Source organism: Myxocyprinus asiaticus, chromosome 17 (assembly GCF_019703515.2).
Source record: "Myxocyprinus asiaticus isolate MX2 ecotype Aquarium Trade chromosome 17, UBuf_Myxa_2, whole genome shotgun sequence".
Classification (NCBI taxonomy): domain Eukaryota; kingdom Metazoa; phylum Chordata; class Actinopteri; order Cypriniformes; family Catostomidae; genus Myxocyprinus; species Myxocyprinus asiaticus.
The window spans coordinates 35,218,221-35,239,386 of NC_059360.1; the positions used below are offsets into that span (position 1 = coordinate 35,218,221).

General features: G+C 37.1%; 1 protein-coding gene across 2 annotated transcripts; it reads left to right on the plus strand.

Annotated features, from left to right (window-relative positions):
• Window positions 1-977: 977 nt before the first annotated feature.
• LOC127454739 (monocarboxylate transporter 9-like) lies at window positions 978-19,026 on the plus strand. 2 transcript variants are annotated; one of them, XM_051722111.1, is made up of 6 exons: window positions 978-2,440; window positions 2,930-3,176; window positions 11,917-12,060; window positions 13,099-13,194; window positions 15,378-16,250; window positions 17,467-19,026. In XM_051722111.1, exons 2-6 carry the CDS (start codon window positions 2,972-2,974, stop codon window positions 17,637-17,639), a joined length of 1,491 nt encoding a protein of 496 aa, XP_051578071.1. In that variant the 5' UTR covers window positions 978-2,440; window positions 2,930-2,971; the 3' UTR covers window positions 17,640-19,026. The 2 variants fall into 2 exon arrangements, with proteins under 2 accessions (XP_051578071.1, XP_051578070.1); XM_051722110.1 differs by lacking the exon at window positions 17,467-19,026 and adding an exon at window positions 17,075-17,423.
• Window positions 19,027-21,166: the final 2,140 nt, after the last annotated feature.

The window sequence follows — 21,166 nt, forward strand, 5'->3', positions numbered from 1 at the left end:
ATTTCTCTTGTCCAATCTTGTTGATGACCAAACTGTATGTCAAATATTATCGGTTAAATGAGTGGTAAATCTTTCTTTTTTTGTATGGTGTGGTTAATATAAGAGTCTCAATGGTGTAGAAAAAACAAACAAAAAATGAATTTATTTTAATAGCAATTTTTGCATTTAAGTAGTGTCTCACATCTTGCACACAACCCTCTTACCGAATCCTTGTCTCAGGGAATTTTAAATTTGCACATTGTTTCAGAAATGTATAATTAAAAAACAAAAACAAGCTTTACTCTTCATTAGTTATAGAACCTATAACCAAATTAATTTAATTTAGGATCCAATCATTTATTCATAAATGTATTAATTTATCTTTTTTAATGAGGTTTTTAGCTGGATATTTATTTTCTTGTGAATAATTTACATTTTGAGGCTTTGTATAAAACAGAAGGTAAAACATGTTTTAAGATTTCATTAAATTTCACTTGCAGAACTTGTATGTGAAAGTACTGAAATGTATACCAACTTATTCCTAATTTCAATTTCAATTATTACTTTCTCTGTTATAATAAATAACTGTATTTAATTAATGGTGCATATAACAAATATGACTTTTCCTATTATAATTATTGATTTTATGAGGTGTCAGTTTATATGTTTTACTTAGGTTGACTAATATTACATGATCAGATGCATCAGATGCATGGACCTGACATGATACTTATAAGACTGTAAAGTTTCCCTTGGATGATAAACTAAATCCTTATAAAATCATAGGGTACAACGGGGCTAAACTATCCACTTTAAAGAAAATGTACTTTTTTTTCTGGTCTCAAATTGTATCAAGGTAAAATAATAATAATAATAATAATACATTTCTTTTTAATGAGTAATGATGGAGCAACATAATTAGTCTGAAAAGAAATAATTACGGAAGGTTGTTTTCATTAAAATTATTATTATAATTTATTTTTTTTAAAGGTGGTGAGTGAGCCTTTTATACCCCATTTAGGGTAAAAGGCCCCCAGGGGGGTTATAGTGATTTAGTGTAAATATAGGGGCAATAGTTATAGGGCAAAATTTGTCAACTTAAGCAAATACATTTGAGCCAGCAAGATGCTTTTTTGAATAACCACTTCAGATTCTGTTAATTTCAATCACATTTGACATTTCATAACATCTCGAGTATTCTGTACATGAAGGAATCTCCACTGTGATTGGATCAGTCAATTTGGGCACACTTTGAACATTCTTCATAACAAATCTATTCCACCCACTTAAGAAAAAAAAAAAAAAAAAGTGTTTTATGGGGGCCTTTAGCCTCTGCAACAGGTTATTTTTTATTTATTTTTTTTCACCCCAAATATTATCCTTTCACTTATAGGACAGTTATCACTTTATTTATTTATTTATTTAATCACCTTGAACAAAACTGAAAATTATAAATAAGTATTTTTTTCTAAAAAATAAATGTGATAATTTCAGGGATTCTCATTAGCTATAAATTTGCAACATTTAAAAAATTAGTAAACATTAGATAAAATGACCTCAAAATTAAACTTTAGACATTGCAGCCAATAATCTCATGGATCAAGAACATTTTCCAGTGTGTGACAAACAGGTGTTAAGGAAAGTACTTTGGTAGTTTTTGTTGCTGTTTAGTGTTTTGGGAGAAAATAAAACCAAAAGTGCCATTTTCCCCAGGGGGCATTTAGCCCCATTGTACCCTACTAAAGAAAATGAAACGCCCTCGGCCGGTTGAGCTCTCCGTGAGTCAGGAGAACAGTGATCTGACCGGTGAGAACAGCTTCCAACCGGTTCTTTATTTCACGGGAAAGATGGACGCTTGCTGAGAAAAGTAAATGCGCCCCGTGCTCTGGCCGCAGAAGTCCAACCTAAAGTCGGCCCAAGTAAAGCAGAGAGCTGGCGTTTTTATGTGGAACATGTTTCCAGTGGCATTGAGCAAACGCATCTTCCTTTCATCACGCTTCTCTGGAAGTGAGTCGCGCGCTTTTCCAACACAACCATTCTCATCTGTTGGAAAGAACAAAACAACATGACAGCATGTATTCATATTGTTATATATAGTTATCAAATCGATGATATTCTGCGAAATAAACCGGCTGTTTATTATAGACGAGCTGCAGCTGAGGAGAAACTTCTGCGTGCGCGAGGGAGAAAAATGTCGCCACGCGCTCCAAACGACACAAAGTCTTCACGCCAATGCGCGGTATGAAATATTATCAGGAGGATTTATGTAACCACGATGGACAAATGTGAAGAACAAGGGTTGTCCGGTCCGCAAACTCTCCTCCTTTGAGGTGTGGTCTGTGTCCATGAGCGTTCAAAACGAAACGTTGCGCGATGTTGAGCGCGAAAGTCTGGCCTGGTGTACCAGGCACGAGTGGTTCTGCGCAACGCGCGCATCAAGCAAGAAGAACGTCCACCTGCAGTGAGTGCATCAGTTTTTAAGTTTGCTTTTGTTCCAAGTGCCTGCATTTATAGTTTAGTTGTAATGTAGTCAGTCACATATATAGTTTAGAATTCTTATATTTAATGTTCATAAATTAACCAACAATTTACACTAAAAACAAGTAAATTAAAATTTTTAACATCAAGATTTTATTTTTTTAAATCTATATTAATATATATTTTAGGTGCTGTAGCTGGTCACCATTTTTTCCCCCCGCCATTTGTAATAGCCTTTTAGGTTTTTGCAGTTTGCTTATATAGTCCTGCCATGTAATAAATTAATTTTTAAAAGCATAGATATCCGATGTAGTCTTTCAATTCGTATGAGGTCATAAAACTGCATTCATATAGTAATTATACACGGATTAGAAAACTGCATCTTAAAATAGTTTTATATGAAGTATATAGCATGCCACTGCTTGACATGTCAGCTACCCGGATATACTTCATTCTCCTCTACTTTCTGCAGGTCCCTGTGTCTATTTAAGTCAGCGCAAGATCAGTGCTGAGAATGGGTGCTGCAGAGGGTGAGGGTGATTTAGACGGTGGATGGGGATGGGTGATTGTGGTGTCCTCCTTCATGGCCCAGTTCCTGTCCTTTGGGTCACCCCAGGCTGTCGGGGTGTTGTACCCCAAGTGGCTCAGTGCCTTCCAGGAAGGCAAAGGCATGACGGCCTGGGTCGGATCCATAGTGTCTGGGGTGGCGCTCATCACCAGTGAGTACTGATTATTTGTCTTTGCATGTGTATATGTACTTTGCTATAGTTTGGGGACATATTTGTCTTTAGAAATGAGCTTAATATAAAATGTATATATATATATATATATATATATATATATATATATATATATATATATATATATATATATTATGGTGTGTTCTGGTTTGGGTTAGGGTTAGTATATAGTTATTATAATTAACTTTAGATACTAACAAAATATGTCTATGGTATGTCTGCATTTATGCACGTGTGTGTGGAAGAGATTTTAAAGGTTCCCTAATGTAAAGCTTTTCAGGTGCTGCTGTTATGTAATGTAAAGTACATTATGAAAATTTGAAATCTGTCAGTGCTATCTAATCCACACACAAATGGACTGCTTAATGTTTTCAAATTACTTTGAGTGAGAGAGAGAGAGAGAGAGAGAGAGAGAGAGAGAGAGAGAGAGAGATCATAAAATAGACTAATTATACTGTTCTAATTGTTTGTTATGCAGCAGATTTCTTTAGCATCATCAGTTTATTAGCCCAGAACCTGACAAACCTGGTCAGACCTGTTTATCTGTCAATAAGCATCTAATCTGAAATAAAAATCTCATACACACTAAAACACACTGTCCTTAACTCACCTATTATGCTGCTGACTCAGTGTTCTAATACCATTAAAAGGACTAACCGATAGTGAGAGTAATTATATATTTGTTTATAGTGCAGTTGTATATATTAGTCAGTCATTGCTGTCTGCATTGCATGGGTCAAATCTCTCTTGACACAGAGCCCAGAGAATACCATCTTAATTTTTCTAATGAGAGAGAGAAATAGGGGATAGAGAGTGAGAACCAGGGTTCCCACTGTCATGGAAAACTGGGAAATATCAGGGTATTACAAAATTGTGATTTATAGACCTGGAAAAGTCATGGATATTAATAACATCTTAAAAAGTTATAGAAATTTGTATAGTGAATATCAGTTGCTTAGTTATGCTCAGCTATATTTCATCGGCTAGAAACTGCCCTTTGTGATTGCAATCACTATGAAATGATTTTTAAAATAACCACAAACAAAACAAAAAGATAGAGAAGTGGTTGGTAAGAAGATAGAAAATGGAGAGTGGGCATACAGACAAGAAAAAACAATAACAGAACCACATTGTGTTCTGAAAACAAGAAAGATAGCCCTCTGTCATCTCACTGAGGCTAAGAGTTCACCATAGGCTGAGCGTGTGGGTAAATATGTTTTGGAGATGTCAGGTTATGTTTACATACACTGGACTCTGTGTGGTCTATATAGTCACGGTATGCAAGGTCATGATTTGGCAGAAGTGCATACTGGACATGTGTGTTTATGTGTGAGCATAAGTAATATGTGTTTGTGTGCCCTGTGCACACTGGTGCTGACGCAGAGGAAATGGGATTTACTGAGTTGTTTATGGCAGGAGGTGTCTAACATGCTCCAATAGGTTCCTGTGCGGACACACCCTCAGGACACCATGTGTCTGATATATCTGGAAAACAAATAACAGACGGGCACATCATTTATCGAATACGTTCCTAAAACAACAGCACTACAAAAAACAAAATAACAAAACAAAAATATATATATACTTAGGAAAAACTCAGGTCAGCATTAGGTCAGCTGGTGTTGAGTATTTGTAAGCGTGTCTGAGGGTGGTAAGATTAGGGTCTGTGAAGTAACCCATACCAGACAGTATAGAGCCTAATGAGTTGTAAAAATGATGAGGAGATAGATGATCTTGACTGGATGGCACAAACACACATACTCTGCCCATCTGTCTGGCTGAGTCTATTTGTTTATTCTGTACCCAGCAATTGCTCTCCAGATATTTTGGCCATATTAGGAGTGGCTTTGTACTGTTTATTAAAAGAGTCATTGGCTATTTCTGCAGCAATCATTAACAGTACTTTTAATATTATCATTAATAATCTTTTCATGCTCTTGTGCATCAAGTATAATTGGAAAAAAATTTCTCTTAGAGAACTCGATAGTATGGGATAACATCAGTTAGTTATAGATAAGTTAACCTTGGCATAAGCCCCGTCCTATGGTTCAGCGTCAGGATTCTCGCTCGAACCATCAGAACCTGCCGGAAGGCAATGACGGCAGGGTAGAGGAGCTCACCCCCCCACAACAGGACGGGACCTAAACTGGTGGTGTTGGGGTGGCGGTGGGTGAAAGCAACACAAAATTCAAGAAATGAGACAGTTGTGGGATCTTATAAGGCATAGGCTAGATAATGATTGGCTGAGATGCCGGAATTGAATGAATTAATGATGTAATTCTACTACAAGTCCTCTACGAGAATTATCGCTTAGGCTTCCATTTCTCTCAGAGAACTCGATAGTATGGGATAACTTCAGTTATTTTTAGATTATTTTCCCTTGGCATAAGCCCCGTCCTATGGTTCAGTGCCAGGATTCTCGCTCGAACCATCAGAACCTGCCGGAAGGCGATGATGGCAGTGTAGAGGAGCTTACCCCCAAAAGGAAATTAAAACCTAATTTAAACGTATATTCCCCCAAAAAGGAGAACTAAACTAATAGTTCAACTTAGATGACCAGGTCTCAGGCAAAGGAAACAGAAAGAAGCAGAAAAAATAGTAATACCATGAATATAACCTTATATGATTAGCAAACATGAAACAAATGGCATGTAATTGTGCCATACCCTGCAGAAAGATGACTGGCTTTGTGAAATGGCATAGCTTCCGATGTGTATGTGCAGACGGACTGCCCATGGAATGGGTGGCATTGCTTCGTGTTGTGTCCGTGAAACAGTTTGCCCATGAAATGGGTGTCATTGCTTGCAATGTGTCTGTGAAACAGACTGCCCATGAAATGGGCGGCATTGCTTGCAATGTGTCTGTGGAACAGACTGCCCATGAAATGGGTAGCAATGCTTGCAATGTGTTTATGCGAACTACTACCTGTGGAATGGATGGCAATGCTTGCAATGTGTCTTAGCAAACAGTGCACCCATGCGAAGTGTGGCAAGCTGAAATATGCTGAATACATAAATGTAGATTGGCAAAGATGATCATATAATTAAGACATTATTAGGGCAGTTTAACCAACAATGCAAATACCTACACTGGTACATTGAAATTACCCCTTTATTAAAAGGAAAACATTGGATAACTGCAATACATGGTTGGTACTTCCCATCTGATTTATTGCATGCTGTGCTAAGATTCCTGATTCAGTTATGCTGATGTGCAGTTGTCTACCGATGTCAGTAGCAAGCAGCAACGACTGATCCTTCTGTTTAAGAGTGAACATGATAGTAAACATTCTTACAAATCATATCTGTGGAACAACATGAAGATCGGTGAGCACTGACTACTCTTGTAAAAGTGAACAATGACAAAGTGATTACCCGATGCAGTATTAATAATAAAATGTACAATGAATAGTGAAACATTAATAAGAGAAAAGCCTGAAACCCTAATGGCAACTATGGATAAGAATATTGTTCCCCCAAAAGAAAATAAATGAAACTTGCATATGTTGCTGATGGAGACCAGCTGCATGAACATCAAGGTGAGTACCAAATGTGGGACAACAAAGCGCTTTTGCTTGAAAAGCAAAGGCATGCATTTAAGATGATTGCGTTTCTCTTTCACATGCAAGTGAATGAAAACGGAATACGATCTGACCCAAGAAAATTAAATAATAAGGAAACACAAATCACTGCAACTACATAAAATTATATGACAATGCCCACATACTGAACTACTAATTCAATTTCAGTAATGTTTTAGCACCATAGCCTACCACTAGGTGTCAGAAGTTACACAGCAACAAATATACTGCCCCTTCAAAGGAGATGTGATCGTAGAAAGTCAAATCAAGAGTTCCTGATTTAACGTGCGACAGGAGCGACAAGCGACTAGCTGAAAATGAGTAGCATAAGCTGAACTTAATGAAGATAATCAACCACGTACACTGAAAGTAGTTGTGCATAATCAACATGCATGATTTATGAGTATTTACCCTGATTACCCATTACTGGGATATACTCAGGCATAAAACGCTGATATAAACAGATGTAAACTGCGTGACACAGCCGAATGGTTGCAGGACACACAATCTTTCTTACACTAACGTGAAGATCGATGTGCAAGGTGCATCAAATACTCTTGTAATGAGAAACATTGCCGCAAAATGAAAATTGTCACTTGAAAAGCGATTGTTGATGCAGATAATGAATATGATGAACAATGTATAGAGGAACATGACGGCAGAACGCCTACACCCCAAACGCCACTAGCTATTTGTTTGCAATTGTTCCATCAAAAGAAAAATAAACAGAAACTTGCGTAACTTGTTGGATGAAATTGGGAGCATGAGTGGCCAAAAAAATGTGGCAGATGTATAATCCATATGTTGAGGGATTGTTGCTTGAAAGCAAATGCATAGCGTGTGTAAATTAATAGGTACATAATTAATCTAGTTATGTTTATATGCTTATAAAATAGCCAGAGGTGGGTAGAGTAGCCAAAAACTTTACTCAAGTAAAAGTACAATTACTTAAAAAAAAAAAAAATTACTCAAGTAGAAGTAAAAGTAATAATGTTAAAAATGACTCAAGTAGGAGTAAGAAAGTTGCCAATAAAAATATCTAGTTACTTTCACATATAATGTAATGGATGTTTGCTCTCCTATATTCCAGTACATGATACACATTTAGCATGCATTACAGAATTATTATTATAATAATAATAAAACGATTATTAATATTATTGTTAATATCTTCTGCAGAGCACAAATGAAGATTTTTAGATGAATATCTCAGCTCTGTAGGTCCATACAATGCAAGTGAATGGTGACCAGAACTTTGAAGCTCCAAAAAGCACATAAAGGCAGCATAAAAGTAATTAATATGACTCCAGTGATTTTCAGAAGCAATATGATAGGTGTGGGTGAGAAACAGATAAATATCTATAACTTTATAATATATAAAAGTCCTTTTTTACAATTAATTCTCCCAGCCCAGTAGGTGGCGATATGCACAAAGAATTGAGTCATGAGAAACACAAGAAGAAGAATGTGAAAGTGATTTATTAGTAAGGATGGGCGATACCACTTATTTTCTTTTCGATCCAATATCCAATATCTTCGATACCGATACCAATAGATACTTCTATTAAATTCTTTTTTTTTTTTCTTTTTTGATTTCTTGGGATTTAATTGGTAATTTAAAATATTATTTTTAGTCATAATTGAAGTCATTATTATTATTATTATTATTATTATTATTTACATTTGTGAGCCTGAACAGAAAATTATTAGACTTCTGTTTTGTTTACACTTACAAAAATTAACCACGGTTTCACTGCAGTTTTAATCTTGAAATATATTCTTGTCTTGGTGTAAAATGAAGGCATTGTGTGGAGTGAAGAAATGTTTGTTTTGCACGCTTGCTGCTGTAGTGTTGAACTCGACTTGAATGACAGTGTGTAGCTGTGAAGTTCTACTGTAGTAAGAGTCCCATTAAACAATCTCAGTAAATTACGCATTTATTAACAATTATTAAATTAAAACCAGTAATGTAGCGGCAGTCAGTGCCCCCATGTTAATAGGCCTGGCCCTCCCAGTGGACCCCCTAAATTGGAGTGGTAGAATGGTAAGAGTGGTATTCTCATTTTCCATCTCACTGAGAGTTCAGTGACCCCACATCATAATAAATAGAGACCAAACAAATTATATTTAAACAAAATATCAATGCATTATGACTGCATAATAATATTTAGTGGGGTAAAGTTTAATTTAAGTTCAATATTTATTAAATATTCCCTTGTGATTCATGAGATCATCTGAAAAGTCAACACACTGTTCTAAAACGTCAATGGTGTCCAAGTGTTCAATGCAACTGCCTTGCATGTTTTGTCTTAAACACTATTTAAAAAAAAAACATTTACACATACTAAAGATTGTAAATTGTATGCATAACTTACACTTTAATTTAATGAATTAATGAATGAATGCTTGGACACCTCCAACGTTTTATTGTTGTGGGTGAAATTTTCAGGTGGTCCCTTACAAGCTCTAGTTAAAGAAAACCCATTGGAGCATTTTTAAGCATAATTCTTCAGCTACAACTAGCACTGAGTTTAATGTTTTATGCCTGTGTGACTTCTCTCTTCCTGCCCTGCCCCTGCCTCGAGGTTCGCTGTGTTGTGCATTCTGAGATGCTATTCTGCTCACTACAATTGTACAGAGCGGTTATCTGAGTTACTGTAGACTTTCTGTCAGCTCGAACCAGTCTGGCCATTCTCCGTTGACCTCTCTCATCAACAAGGCATTTCCGTCTGCAAAAATGCCGCTCACTGGATATTTTTTGTTTTTGGCACCATTCTGAGTAAATTCTAGAGACTGTTGTGTGTGAAAATCCCAGGAGATCAGCAGTTACAGAAATACTCAGACCAGCCCGTCTTGCACCAACAATAATGCCACGGTCAAAATCATTGAGATCACATTTTTCCCCCATTCTGTTGATGTGAACATTAACTGAAGCTCCTGACCCATATCTGCATGATTTTATGCATTGCTCTGCTGCCACGCAATTGGCTGATCAGATAATCGCATGAATATGTAGCTGTACAGGTGTTCCTAATAAAGTGCTCAGTAAATGCATATCAGATGTTACAAATAAAAAAAACCCAGCAGAATACATTAAAGGGGTCATGAAATATTTTAGTTTTTAATTAAATTTTAATTTTATATATATATATATATATATATATATATATATATATATATATATATATATATTATAGTTTTATTATCTTTCCTGAGGTCCACTGATAACTAGTAAAAAATATTTCCACCAAAACAGTCATAATTTAGTAATATATGATCATTTTGCACCCTGTTTCTGACCCTGTCTGAAACATCGGTTTTGGCATAAGCGCCTCCTTAAAACTTAAACGTAAACGCCCACTGTTCTGATTGGCTAACATCGTGCAGCTCCTCGAACCATTTTTTAAACACAATCGGAAGAAAATGAATAAGAACCAAAACATTATAAAACTAAATGTCAGGGTTTACACAAAATCACAACCAACATATTGCATCCGAATATAATAAACTGTTCATCTCAAGCACAACAGTTAACACTCACACCCTATCTACACCGGATGTGAGAGTTGCGTCAAAAGCAATAGAACCCATTATAATCAGTTATGCTGTCTACAATGGAAGTGCCGTAGCAGAGCGTCACGTCAATAGTAAACAGATGTCCCGTTCCATTTTGCGCTGCATGCGGTGGTGCTACTACTGCCAACAACACAAAAACATGTTTTAGAAAGTTCATGTCGACACGCCCGGTGTAGACAGCCTAAAGTTGTTGCATCACGTCACGTCAATGGACTGCCCGGTGTAAACAGGGTGTCAGCAGCATAAACTATCACACAGTCATGATATATGAAATATTCATGAATTAAACGATTTAATCACAGTTTTTGCGATCACGTCCAAGTGTTTTTATCTGCCCCATGCTTCAATAACTGTTCCTTTGCAAAGCTTTAATCATATTATGAGTGTCATGATATGAGCCAAACATAGAATCCACTCTAAAATACGCTGAAGACACATCCACATCCAGTTTCCAGTATCATTCCATCACGCTTTCATACACCAACAACTAAAAATAGCGCAGATGGTCGAAAGAACGCATCCATGATACATTCTCCTCTTCACAGTTGTAAATTAATTCATAATTAATAATTCCTTACATTTACATAGTGCTTTTCTAGGCATTCAAAGCACTTTACATAGTATAGGAGGAATCTGCTCAATCACCACCAGTACTTGACACCACATCTTTTAAAAACGGCCCTAGATATGTATCAAGCGGTCAAAGATGTCTGTCTGTGCATGTTTATGTAGAATCAAATTTAAATCCAGACAGGCACATCAAGGTGTCCTGTGTAAGTCCACTTTCGATGAATCTCCCATGACAGGACCCATCTCTTTCCTCTTCAAATGTGTGACTGTCTGACTGAGCACCAGCGAAAAATAGGCGTTGCATATGCAGATGTATTTGGTCCTTGTGACGTTACAAGTTCCATGAATTTCAAACAAGCCGTTTTTGCAGCTTGGTTTATATAAATGCTCTTTTTCTATTATGGAGGAAATTGTTCATTCTAAAACTTACAGTATGTATTTATAGTACAATGACCTCTTATATGTCAAAAGATCAGGTAAAATTGTATTCCTCATTTCATGACTCCCATTTTTTGCCCACTCATTTTGAATTTCTGGGGAATTTTTGGTGACATTTTTGCCCTGAGCACGCCTTAATTTCTGACCCAATAGTAAACATCTGTTATGTGCAGTGTTAGGTGTAAAATGATTACGAAGTTAATTAGTTACTGTAATCAAATTTTTTTTTTCTTTTTTAAGTAGGGTAAGACATTACATGTTAAATTGTAGTTATCAGATTGAATTTATTGAGAAAAAAACCTTTTATGTGAAAAGTAAAAAAAAAAAAAAAAACTTCAAAGTAAGGTAATTTGTAATGTGATTACTTTTTTAATGAAGTTAAAATGTTAATTGAATTTATTTGTAGTTGATTACTTTTTGGGTAACTTACCCATGTGTTCCTTTTATGTAGGTGGAGTAGTATTTCATTGTTTGGTATGTTTTTGGTGTGGATGTTTAGTCTTCCCAGAACTTTTTCCTGAAAATATTTTGATTAATCTCTGTCTTTCTGTGCAGGCCCAGTGTGCAGTGCCTGTGTGGATAATTTCAGTGCACGGCCGGTGACATTCTTCAGTGGTGTGATGGTGGCTGGGGGTCTGATGCTGAGCGCTTTTGCTCCAAATGTCTCTTTCCTCATCTTCTCCTACGGCATTGTTGTTGGTATGAAAATAAACATTTACAGAAACTTCTATGATGATTATATAACTTGAGAGAGTCAGATTCCCTTAGTTATAAGTGAACTTAGCACAGGTTTTGGATTGACTGGGCTGCTGTTTACCAGTAGGCTCTTAAGAAACAGAAGTCAGGTTATTTCTGTGTCATTGATTTGAGCTTTTTCAAGAGCAGGAAGCTTGCTTGAATGTGACTGTCTGTGTTTGTGTCTGATTTTGTGACTTTCAAAGCTTCATGTGTACCACTTATGCATATACATTTATTGAGAATGTCCTATATTAATCTGCTCAGGCCATACTATGTAGACTAGAGTTCATAAAACTGATGTGTGTTTGTATAGTGGATGTTTTTGTGTATGAGTTTGTATAATGCCACCGTGTGTTTGTGAGCGGGCTGCTATTAATTGTTGTGATTATATAACATTCACTGACAGCTTAGAATTTGAAACTGTGACACCATCACTGTTGCCAATTCACATACACCAACAAACTCTTCAAACACGCACGCAGAAACGCACCACCAACAGATACAATGCATAGTCAAGTTCAGTGGAGTTATTTTTACCTACATTAGAGTCAGTCAGGGTCAGGTTTTCCTCTACCAGGAAATCGGGACCGTAGCAAGAAATTCTGGGCCCCCTAAATGTATATTGCTCTGGGCCCCTTAACTTTTAAAAAATACAATTAAGAAGTTGTTGTGGGCCCCTAGAATCGTTACCACATTTCATCTCATTAGCTATGGCCCTACACATAATTACATACAACTTTGCATCATTTATTTTTTTAATTTACAACTCTTTTTTCGCTACATAATTACCTACAACCCACTCCGTATTGATCTCACCCGACCGACAGTATCTATTATGTCTATATATCATGATGATCAGGTTTTCCATGTTGGCTTTATAGTTGCAGAGATCTGAAAGGTTATAAAGATGCCTATATCATGCACATCTCGACTGTAATGGTCATTTTGGATGTGTTAATGTGTTTTTGAAATGCTTACATTCATGTTTATGTGTTTAAGGTATGGGCTGTGGACTTGTCTACGCTGCCACATTGACCATAACCTGCCAGTACTTTGACAAGAGGCGTGGCCTTGCTTTGGGCATTGTTACCGCAGGTGTGACCTTTAAATTTCCTCTTTCTGTTTAACCGTACATTATGGAATAGATTAGAATGATATGGTACCTTAGTTTGCATCACATAAACCATCATGATCATTTGGTGAAAATGGAGATTTTTTTAAATGATCTTTTAGTCTTTTATTAGCCTTAGATGGAGAAACACAACAAAGGAGTAAGCACTCAAAAACAGTTAAAATTTCCACCTGCTCTCACAGAACCACACTACTATACCTACAGTACCTAGATTTTTGCAAAATTATTTTTAGATGGCTTGTTGTATGTATCGGCATCTATTTCCTGGTTAACCCTTTAAGCTCGGATGGGCCTGTGAGAAATCTTTTTTTTTTTCTTCAAAATGTTAACAAGTACAGTCTTGACCAACACAAAACAGGTATCGTTTTAAAGCTTAGAATCTCTACTTTACAATTCATGTAGGCATTATGACCAAAACTTAACAAGTGCTTAGAAATTTGCAGGCAAATCAGAAGTGTTCCATTTTGATAATTTATTTACAATTTTGCACTGTATATATTATTGTAATCAGTAAAAACATAAAACTGATCAAATAGCAATGTGTCATATGTTGTTGGAAAACTCTCAAAGAGTAGAATAAAACCAGCCTATTTGTTTTACACAGACAAAAATATAGCAAGTAATAGTATATATCTTTGACATACATGTAAAAAGATGTTGCTTATGTGCCGCGTTTTCACTTATCACTTCACGACAAAATGAACGGAACATAAAATATCACATACCATTACTTGGATGAGGTGATTATCTTTAAAACGAGCCCACACACAAAGTAATTGGATGCATAGATCATTAGATAACCCTCAAGAAACACAATATGCACACAACATCTGGATATCTGGCATCTTGCTATCTGTTTACAAACACTTTAGCTTTCCTGGATCAGATGATATCATCAGAAATGCTGTAGTGTCATGGAGCGCTAAACCAATCGAATTGGGTTCAGATTGCTCCAACCAGTGGTGATAGTCCTCCATATATGGGCAGACTCATGATCAATCACTCTAATTACACATGGCCACCAGGAGATGATGCCAAGTACATGGCACAGACTCAATGATGACTCAAATGGCACAGAATGAAACTCATTCTTCCGAGCTCTCTTATTTACACCCTGAGGTATATAATGTCACATCAGAAAAATAAGAAAAAAAGTTTTGGCTCAAGTTTTTTCCCCAGCAGTTTCTTAGACTGAGAGTCTCAGAATTTATCATAATCTATATAATTAAAAAATACTGAAAAGTTTTCTTTAAAATGATATCAAACACTTGACCCATGCTTTATTGGCGAGTTTTAAGCCTTTAATTTTGGGTATGCAATTGAAACAGGAAATTTTAAAAACACCCTCAGAGATTAAAGGGTTAAACACTAGAGTTGCTACAACAACAACGACTTTTATTTCTTTTCACACAAATCACCAGTAAATGGGCTGATTATCAGTTCATAAAATCTTACTTTTGTCCTTGTTCCTCACACAATGCTACCTTATGACATCAGAGCACTTTAAATATAACGCATGAGTTATATGATGACACATTTTAACATTTGCATTACAAAACCAACTACATTTATAAGCTTTTTCAAATGTGATTAAATTGCACAGTAGCTCAACAAAGGACCGGGGTACAAGTCCTGAAGAGCGTGCAAGTCGACACGTGACCCGAAAGTGTCACAGAAGCACAGCAAAATGAAGTGGTTGCTTCAGCAATTGCAGTTTTGATCTCACTTATGCTTTTTATGACAGTATTGGTTAGGTTTAAGGTTTAGGGTAGGGAGGTGCATTTTGTTGATTTCAAACTCGATAGAACATTAACCTTAAAGCCTCATCTGTTCTTCATCTCATTTGATTTTTATGACACTATAGGTTAGGTTTAGGGTTTTTATGTTTAGGGTAGGGAGGTAGGTTTTGTTAATTAATCTTAAAAACCTTATCTGTTTGGGATAACATTTGGGCGCCACTGTCGTGATATGTGTAAGGACCCATGTAACATCTGTGTCGCCACAGTCATGCAGTTTTCATGTGATCAGGCTCCAAATTTCAGATTCAGGTTTCAAATTTCAGATTCTGTTTGTATAGATATTCTTCCATAAGAGGATAATTTTTGAGAATTGGGCTAGGTGGTAATTCTGTGCATTTTTTTCTCAGGTACAAGTATGGGCGGCTTCATCTATGCCACAGTGCAGAATGAGCTCATTGAGTTTTTTGGATTGGAGGGCTGCCTGCTTATCATCGGAGCGCTGGCGCTCAACCTGATGGCATGTGCTGGGCCAATGCGGCCTTTAAACTTACCTGGTTACTACCTGAAACAGAGAGCTGCCCTAAAGCCCACAGAGGAACCACTTTACACCAAACCTACTGCCATTATTATTAACACTAGCTGCCTCAAAATCACACCTGACTCATCCAATAACTCTGCAGTGAAGTTGTTGATCACCATGGAAACCACAGAGCTGCAAGAAAGTGAAGGGGAGAGAAAGGGTGGGGTGCTGTCCTGCTCAATAGTAGCACGAGCAATCAAGAAGTGGTTGCGTCCTTATTGTCAGTACATGTGCAACACTGCAGAGCTCCTACAGGACCGTGTCTTCATAGCTTTTTGCATCGCCATCTTCCTGTTCAGCTTAGGAGCATTTCCACCTGTGCTCTTCATGGAGGACGTGGCCCAGAGCGAGGGTCTTATTGATGGGATTGCACTCATACCACTCGTATCCATTGTTGCCATGACAACGGGCATCGGTAAGCTGGTGCTGGGTGTGTTGGCAGACATGCGATGGGTGAACAGTCTGTACCTGTATGCCCTGACACTGATGGGCACAGGTGTGGCTCTGCTGCTCATCCCCATGTCTAAGAGCTACTTGGGTCTGCAAATGCTGTCGGCCGTAGTTGGATTTTTCTCAGGAAACTGGTCACTCACGTCCTACATCACTACCAAGATTGTAGGCTTCGAGCGACTCAGTCAGGCTCATGGCATTCTCATGTGCTTCGGAGGGTTTGGAATCATGCTCGGGCCACCTGTCGTAGGTAAGACCCTTTAAGGGCCAGTCCATGAGATATGATGATTTTACTTAACCAAACGTTGCTCCAGAGGAATTGGTTTTGTATTATGTATATTGTAAGTTGCTTAAAAGAAGAGTGTTTTGTTAGTGGTGCTTGTGAAAACAAGCATTATTATTCATACATATGGTTTGGGATTTAAACAAACCTCTAACCTTAAAGGAATATTTCGAGATTAATACAAGGTAAGCTCAATCGACAGCATATATGGCATAATGTTAATTACCACAAAAATTCATTTTGGCTCGTCCCTCCTTTTCTTAAAAAAAAAATGTCTGGGTTACAGTGAGGCACTTACAATGGAAGTGAATGGGGCCAATCTGAAATGTAAAAAATACTCACTATTTCAAAATTATAGCCACAAAACGTAAACAATATGCATGTTAACATGATTTTCTGTGTAAATTTATATCCAATTTTACAACTTTGTTGCCATGCATAATGCCGTAAACCCTATAATCCCACAAAAAGGACTGTTAATATGACTTTACATCTCAAATAATTCACAACTTTTAACAGAAGAATTAATATAAATGCTTTTAAATGGTTCAAACCCTCCAAAAATTGGCCCCATTCACTTCCATTGTAAGTGCCTCACTGTAACCTCAATTTTTTTTAAGAAAAGGAGGGACAAGTCGTAATAATTTTTGTGGTAAATGTAAGCGCAGCGTAGTTCTAGCGGGAAGACTACCAGCTGTACATCATCGCACCATTAGCTAGGTAACTCCTAGCCAATCACATGTAAGCCATTGCTTTATAAGTCTGCTCACGTTATCACATTGCTGTTTCAGTTGTGCTAACACGGCAACCTCCACCACCCCACCACCACCAGTTGAGTCCCGTCCTGCACAGGGGTAGGCTCTTCGCCCCTGCCTCCTATCTCCGCCAGGATATGACGGTTCTTCGGACCGCCAGACAGGGCTTAATTCAAAGAGAGACATTACATTTTCTGTTTTATATTCATCAAATAAATGTCATCTTGAATTTCACTCAAGTCTGCAAGTCTTCCCTGATAGAATTAACATTATGCCACAAATGCTGTCGATTGAGCTTAACTTGAATATTACTTTAACTATTAAACTTGGTTGTGTAATTCATCCTGCATCATTAATGCTATGGACATGAGTAATGTTTTAGGGGAGCACTCTTGCTTTTTTTACTGATGTTCTCTCTTTTCTTAAAGGTTGGCTCTTTGACTGGACTCAATCATACGACCTGGCCTTCTACTTCAGTGGCACTTGTGTTGTAGTGGCTGGTATGTTTCTGTTCTTGGCCACAATGCCTTGCCGGAACAGGATGACAGAGGAGGGAAATTCAGCTGCAGAGAATGACTTCAACAGTTCTGTGACAAAGTAGCCTCTGTGGCTTGTACAGCATTTCACCGGTCTAAACTTGACTTTGACCACTGCCCTTGGCCTTATCATTCTGGTGAGCAGGCAGAAGCTTGGCTAAAACCTTTTTCTCTGCCAGTCTTCCTCTTCTTGCCATTTTTCTTAATCCGGCGATCAGTTAAGTCTTGCCAAGTGACTTCCCAAAGTGCCAATTCTATGTGTTTTAATGTGTTGACTTTTTTATTTGTTCCACATACCCTGTCATTTATTTAAAGGGGGTATTATTTTTTTATGTGTCTTAGATGCCTTATTTGTTAGATTTTTACATTTATAGCAGAGTTTGTTTGCTAATAGTATATTCAGTAGATTATTTACTTTGACCCTTTTTTTTTTTTTTTTTTTTTTTTGCCGGTCTCGTTCACTTTTTGCGTGAACTTTACTCTCTGACATGTATGGCCTCAGTGTTCTTAGTGTGTACATGAATATCACCAACCTGTAAAAATACTCAATAGTTTTTTCATTGATAAGAAAATGTTTCTGACTGCAGAGAATCCGAGAATGTGTGATTTATTTATTTTTTTCACTACACTTGCCATGAATAAAATCCAGATCCAAAGATTTTGTTATTTCTGCAAAGGTGAAACATTTCTGGTGAAAAAGACGTGAAACAAGGAGGAAATCCACTTTAATGCACTTTTGCCTGCATTTTTTTGTTTTTGTTTCTTTTTTCACCTCTGTCTCCTGCACTTCATCTCCTCCCAACTGTCATACCAAAGTTTCAATTAAATTCATGTTTTTTACTTGTTCTAAGGCAACTTCTTTTGCTTTGTAAAGAAGGCCTTTCTTTAAACCTGAAATTACTTTTTTTTTTACTTTGAATTTGAAGGCATACCTCAGTATGTTCTGGATCTTTCAGCTAATCATTAGCCAGTAATAAAGACAAGAATATGCTGAAGAAAAAAGTCTGAAAAAAGAAAAACCACAGGACAGAGTTGAGTTCTGTAATTGCAATGTCCAATACTGTGTTTGTGTGTGTGTGCCTGGTAATACAGAATCATCCACTACAGTTTTTTAACAGGCTGGACCCTGACAACACTATACCTTTTATTATTGTATTTTTGAAATGCCAGTGTTATTTCTTGTGTCAGTGTATATCACAAAGCTACCTTTCAATATGTATAAATATTTGCAAGGAGTGCAAAGAAAAGGCCACTAAACTTTTTTTGACCAAAGACTCGCTATGAGTCTTTATGAACATTTAATGGTGCAAAATCACAACTATGTCAAATGTAAAACTGTCCCATTATATGAGATGTATTTTGTCTTATTCTTTTTTTTGTATCTTTGTTTTGTAAATTACTGTTTGTTCATTTGTAAGTGTCAGTAAAAAAGAATGATTATAAGATAAACAATGATTATGATTATTTTGCTTGTATACTCTGCTAATATTAGCAGTACTTCAAAGCCATTCAGCTTCGCACTTAAGAGCATATTTTCACAATTCTAGAACTCTAGTTCACCTTTCTTGATTTGTTTAGTCTGTAAACTTCAGAGTTCTGATTACATGTGTATACATCATAATATATAGGTATTATCTTAAGACATAATAGTCTGCTATAATCAGAGAAGAGGGTGTTGTATATATATTAATCATCATCACTTTTGATCAAGGTTATCTCAGCCAGATGTTCAGAGCAGAATATGTTCAAACACTCAATGGGGTGAAGAAAACATCAATGTATTAGGAAATTGATATTTAGAAATTTGTATATTATAATTAGCCAGCTGTATATGCATGATTTGTGTGCTGTTAGGAGCAGGAAATTACTTTGAATATAAACAAACATGACCGAGACCTTTTCAAACCTTTTCCAAACCCCAAAAATAGTTATACACAGTCTCTCTTGCAATAAACAGCAATGTTGCATGCATTGCTGTTGGCAGTGGAAAAATATCATGATGAGACAGAGAGTGTGAGAGATGCCCTTATGTATTTTTAAAATGACTTAGCTGGACTGTCTGGTCGTTCAGTAAACAAACCTATAAATACTTAAATGCTATTAATACACTGACCTCTTACACACCCTCTCTTCTTATCAAACACTCTGGCACAGACACACAAACAAAAATATGACCTACCAATTGCACATACACACAAAATCACACATATAAACTGACAAAGCTTGAAATATACTAGTTACAGCATAACTAGAATAACCAGTAAAGCATCCAGTCTTGTGATTTTATTTATTTATTTATTTTTTCATAAATGTATGGGAGGATACAAAAAAATAAAATAAAATAAAAAACAGGGCTAAATTAGCCAGATTAAAACACGCATTTGAAAACAAACGTTTGAAAATGGTGCAGTTTTAAAACATTCTTTATTTCATTATTTTATACATATACTACTTAATCTTTCTCAAACTTTGATCTTGATAAAGCCATTTAAAGCTAAAAAGCATTTCTGATGTTTACTGCTGTTCTGGATGTCTGGCGTGTTTGTACAGCGTTTGAAAGAGCAGCTCAAAGTATCATGCTATTCCTCTGGTGACCAGAAGAGGGAGGCAGAGCTGAACCAGTCAGAGCCCAAACTGCCACCACTGGAACTGATGGACTCGGTAAGAATGTTTTCATTTCCATGTTTGAATGTATAATAGAAATGGGCTTTTTAGAGTAATTTTGTAGTCAAGTACTCTAACACACAAAAAATGGACTATATACAATGAAACAATATACAACAAAAAGGTTTAAAAAACAGTGGAATTCAAGAAGAATCATAATATTACAAGTATTGCATAATGTCTCCTCTCATCCAACACCTCAATGTAAAACATCCATCTGCTCTGTGCTGCCTGCCTCACTTGACTCACTGCAGTTTGCTTACAGCAACAACCACTCCACTGATGATGCCGATGCATCTACACTACACACTGCTCTCTCCCACCTGGAAAAAAGGAACGCATATGTGAGAATGCTGTTTGTAGACTACAGCTCAGCATTCAACACCATAGTGCCCTCCAAGCTTGATGTGAAACTCCGGGCTCTGGGCTTAGACAGCTCGCTGTGCAGACGGCTGACGAAGTTTGGAATGAACCACCACATCCTCACACGGTTCTACACCAGCACTGTAGAGAGCATCCTGACTGGCTGCATCACTGCCTGGTACGGCAACAGCACCGCCCTCAACCGCAAAGCCCTTCAAAGGGTGGTGCGAACTGCCAGACACATCATCGGAGGTGAGCTTCCCTCCCTCCAGGACATCTATATCAGGCGGTGTGTGAAAAAAGCTCGGAGGATCATCAGAGACTCCAGCCACCTGAGCCATGGGCTGCTCTCACTGCTACCATCAGGCAGGCGGTATCGCAGAATCAGGACCCGCACCAGCCGACTTCGTGACAGCTTCTTCCCCCAAGCAATCAGACTTTTGAACTCTTGATCTCTCATGATCAACATATATCAGCACTGCACTTTATTATCCTCAGACTGGACTCAAAGTTTACACTTCTCTTAATAACACACTGGCAACTGACTATCAACCAACAGCTGAAT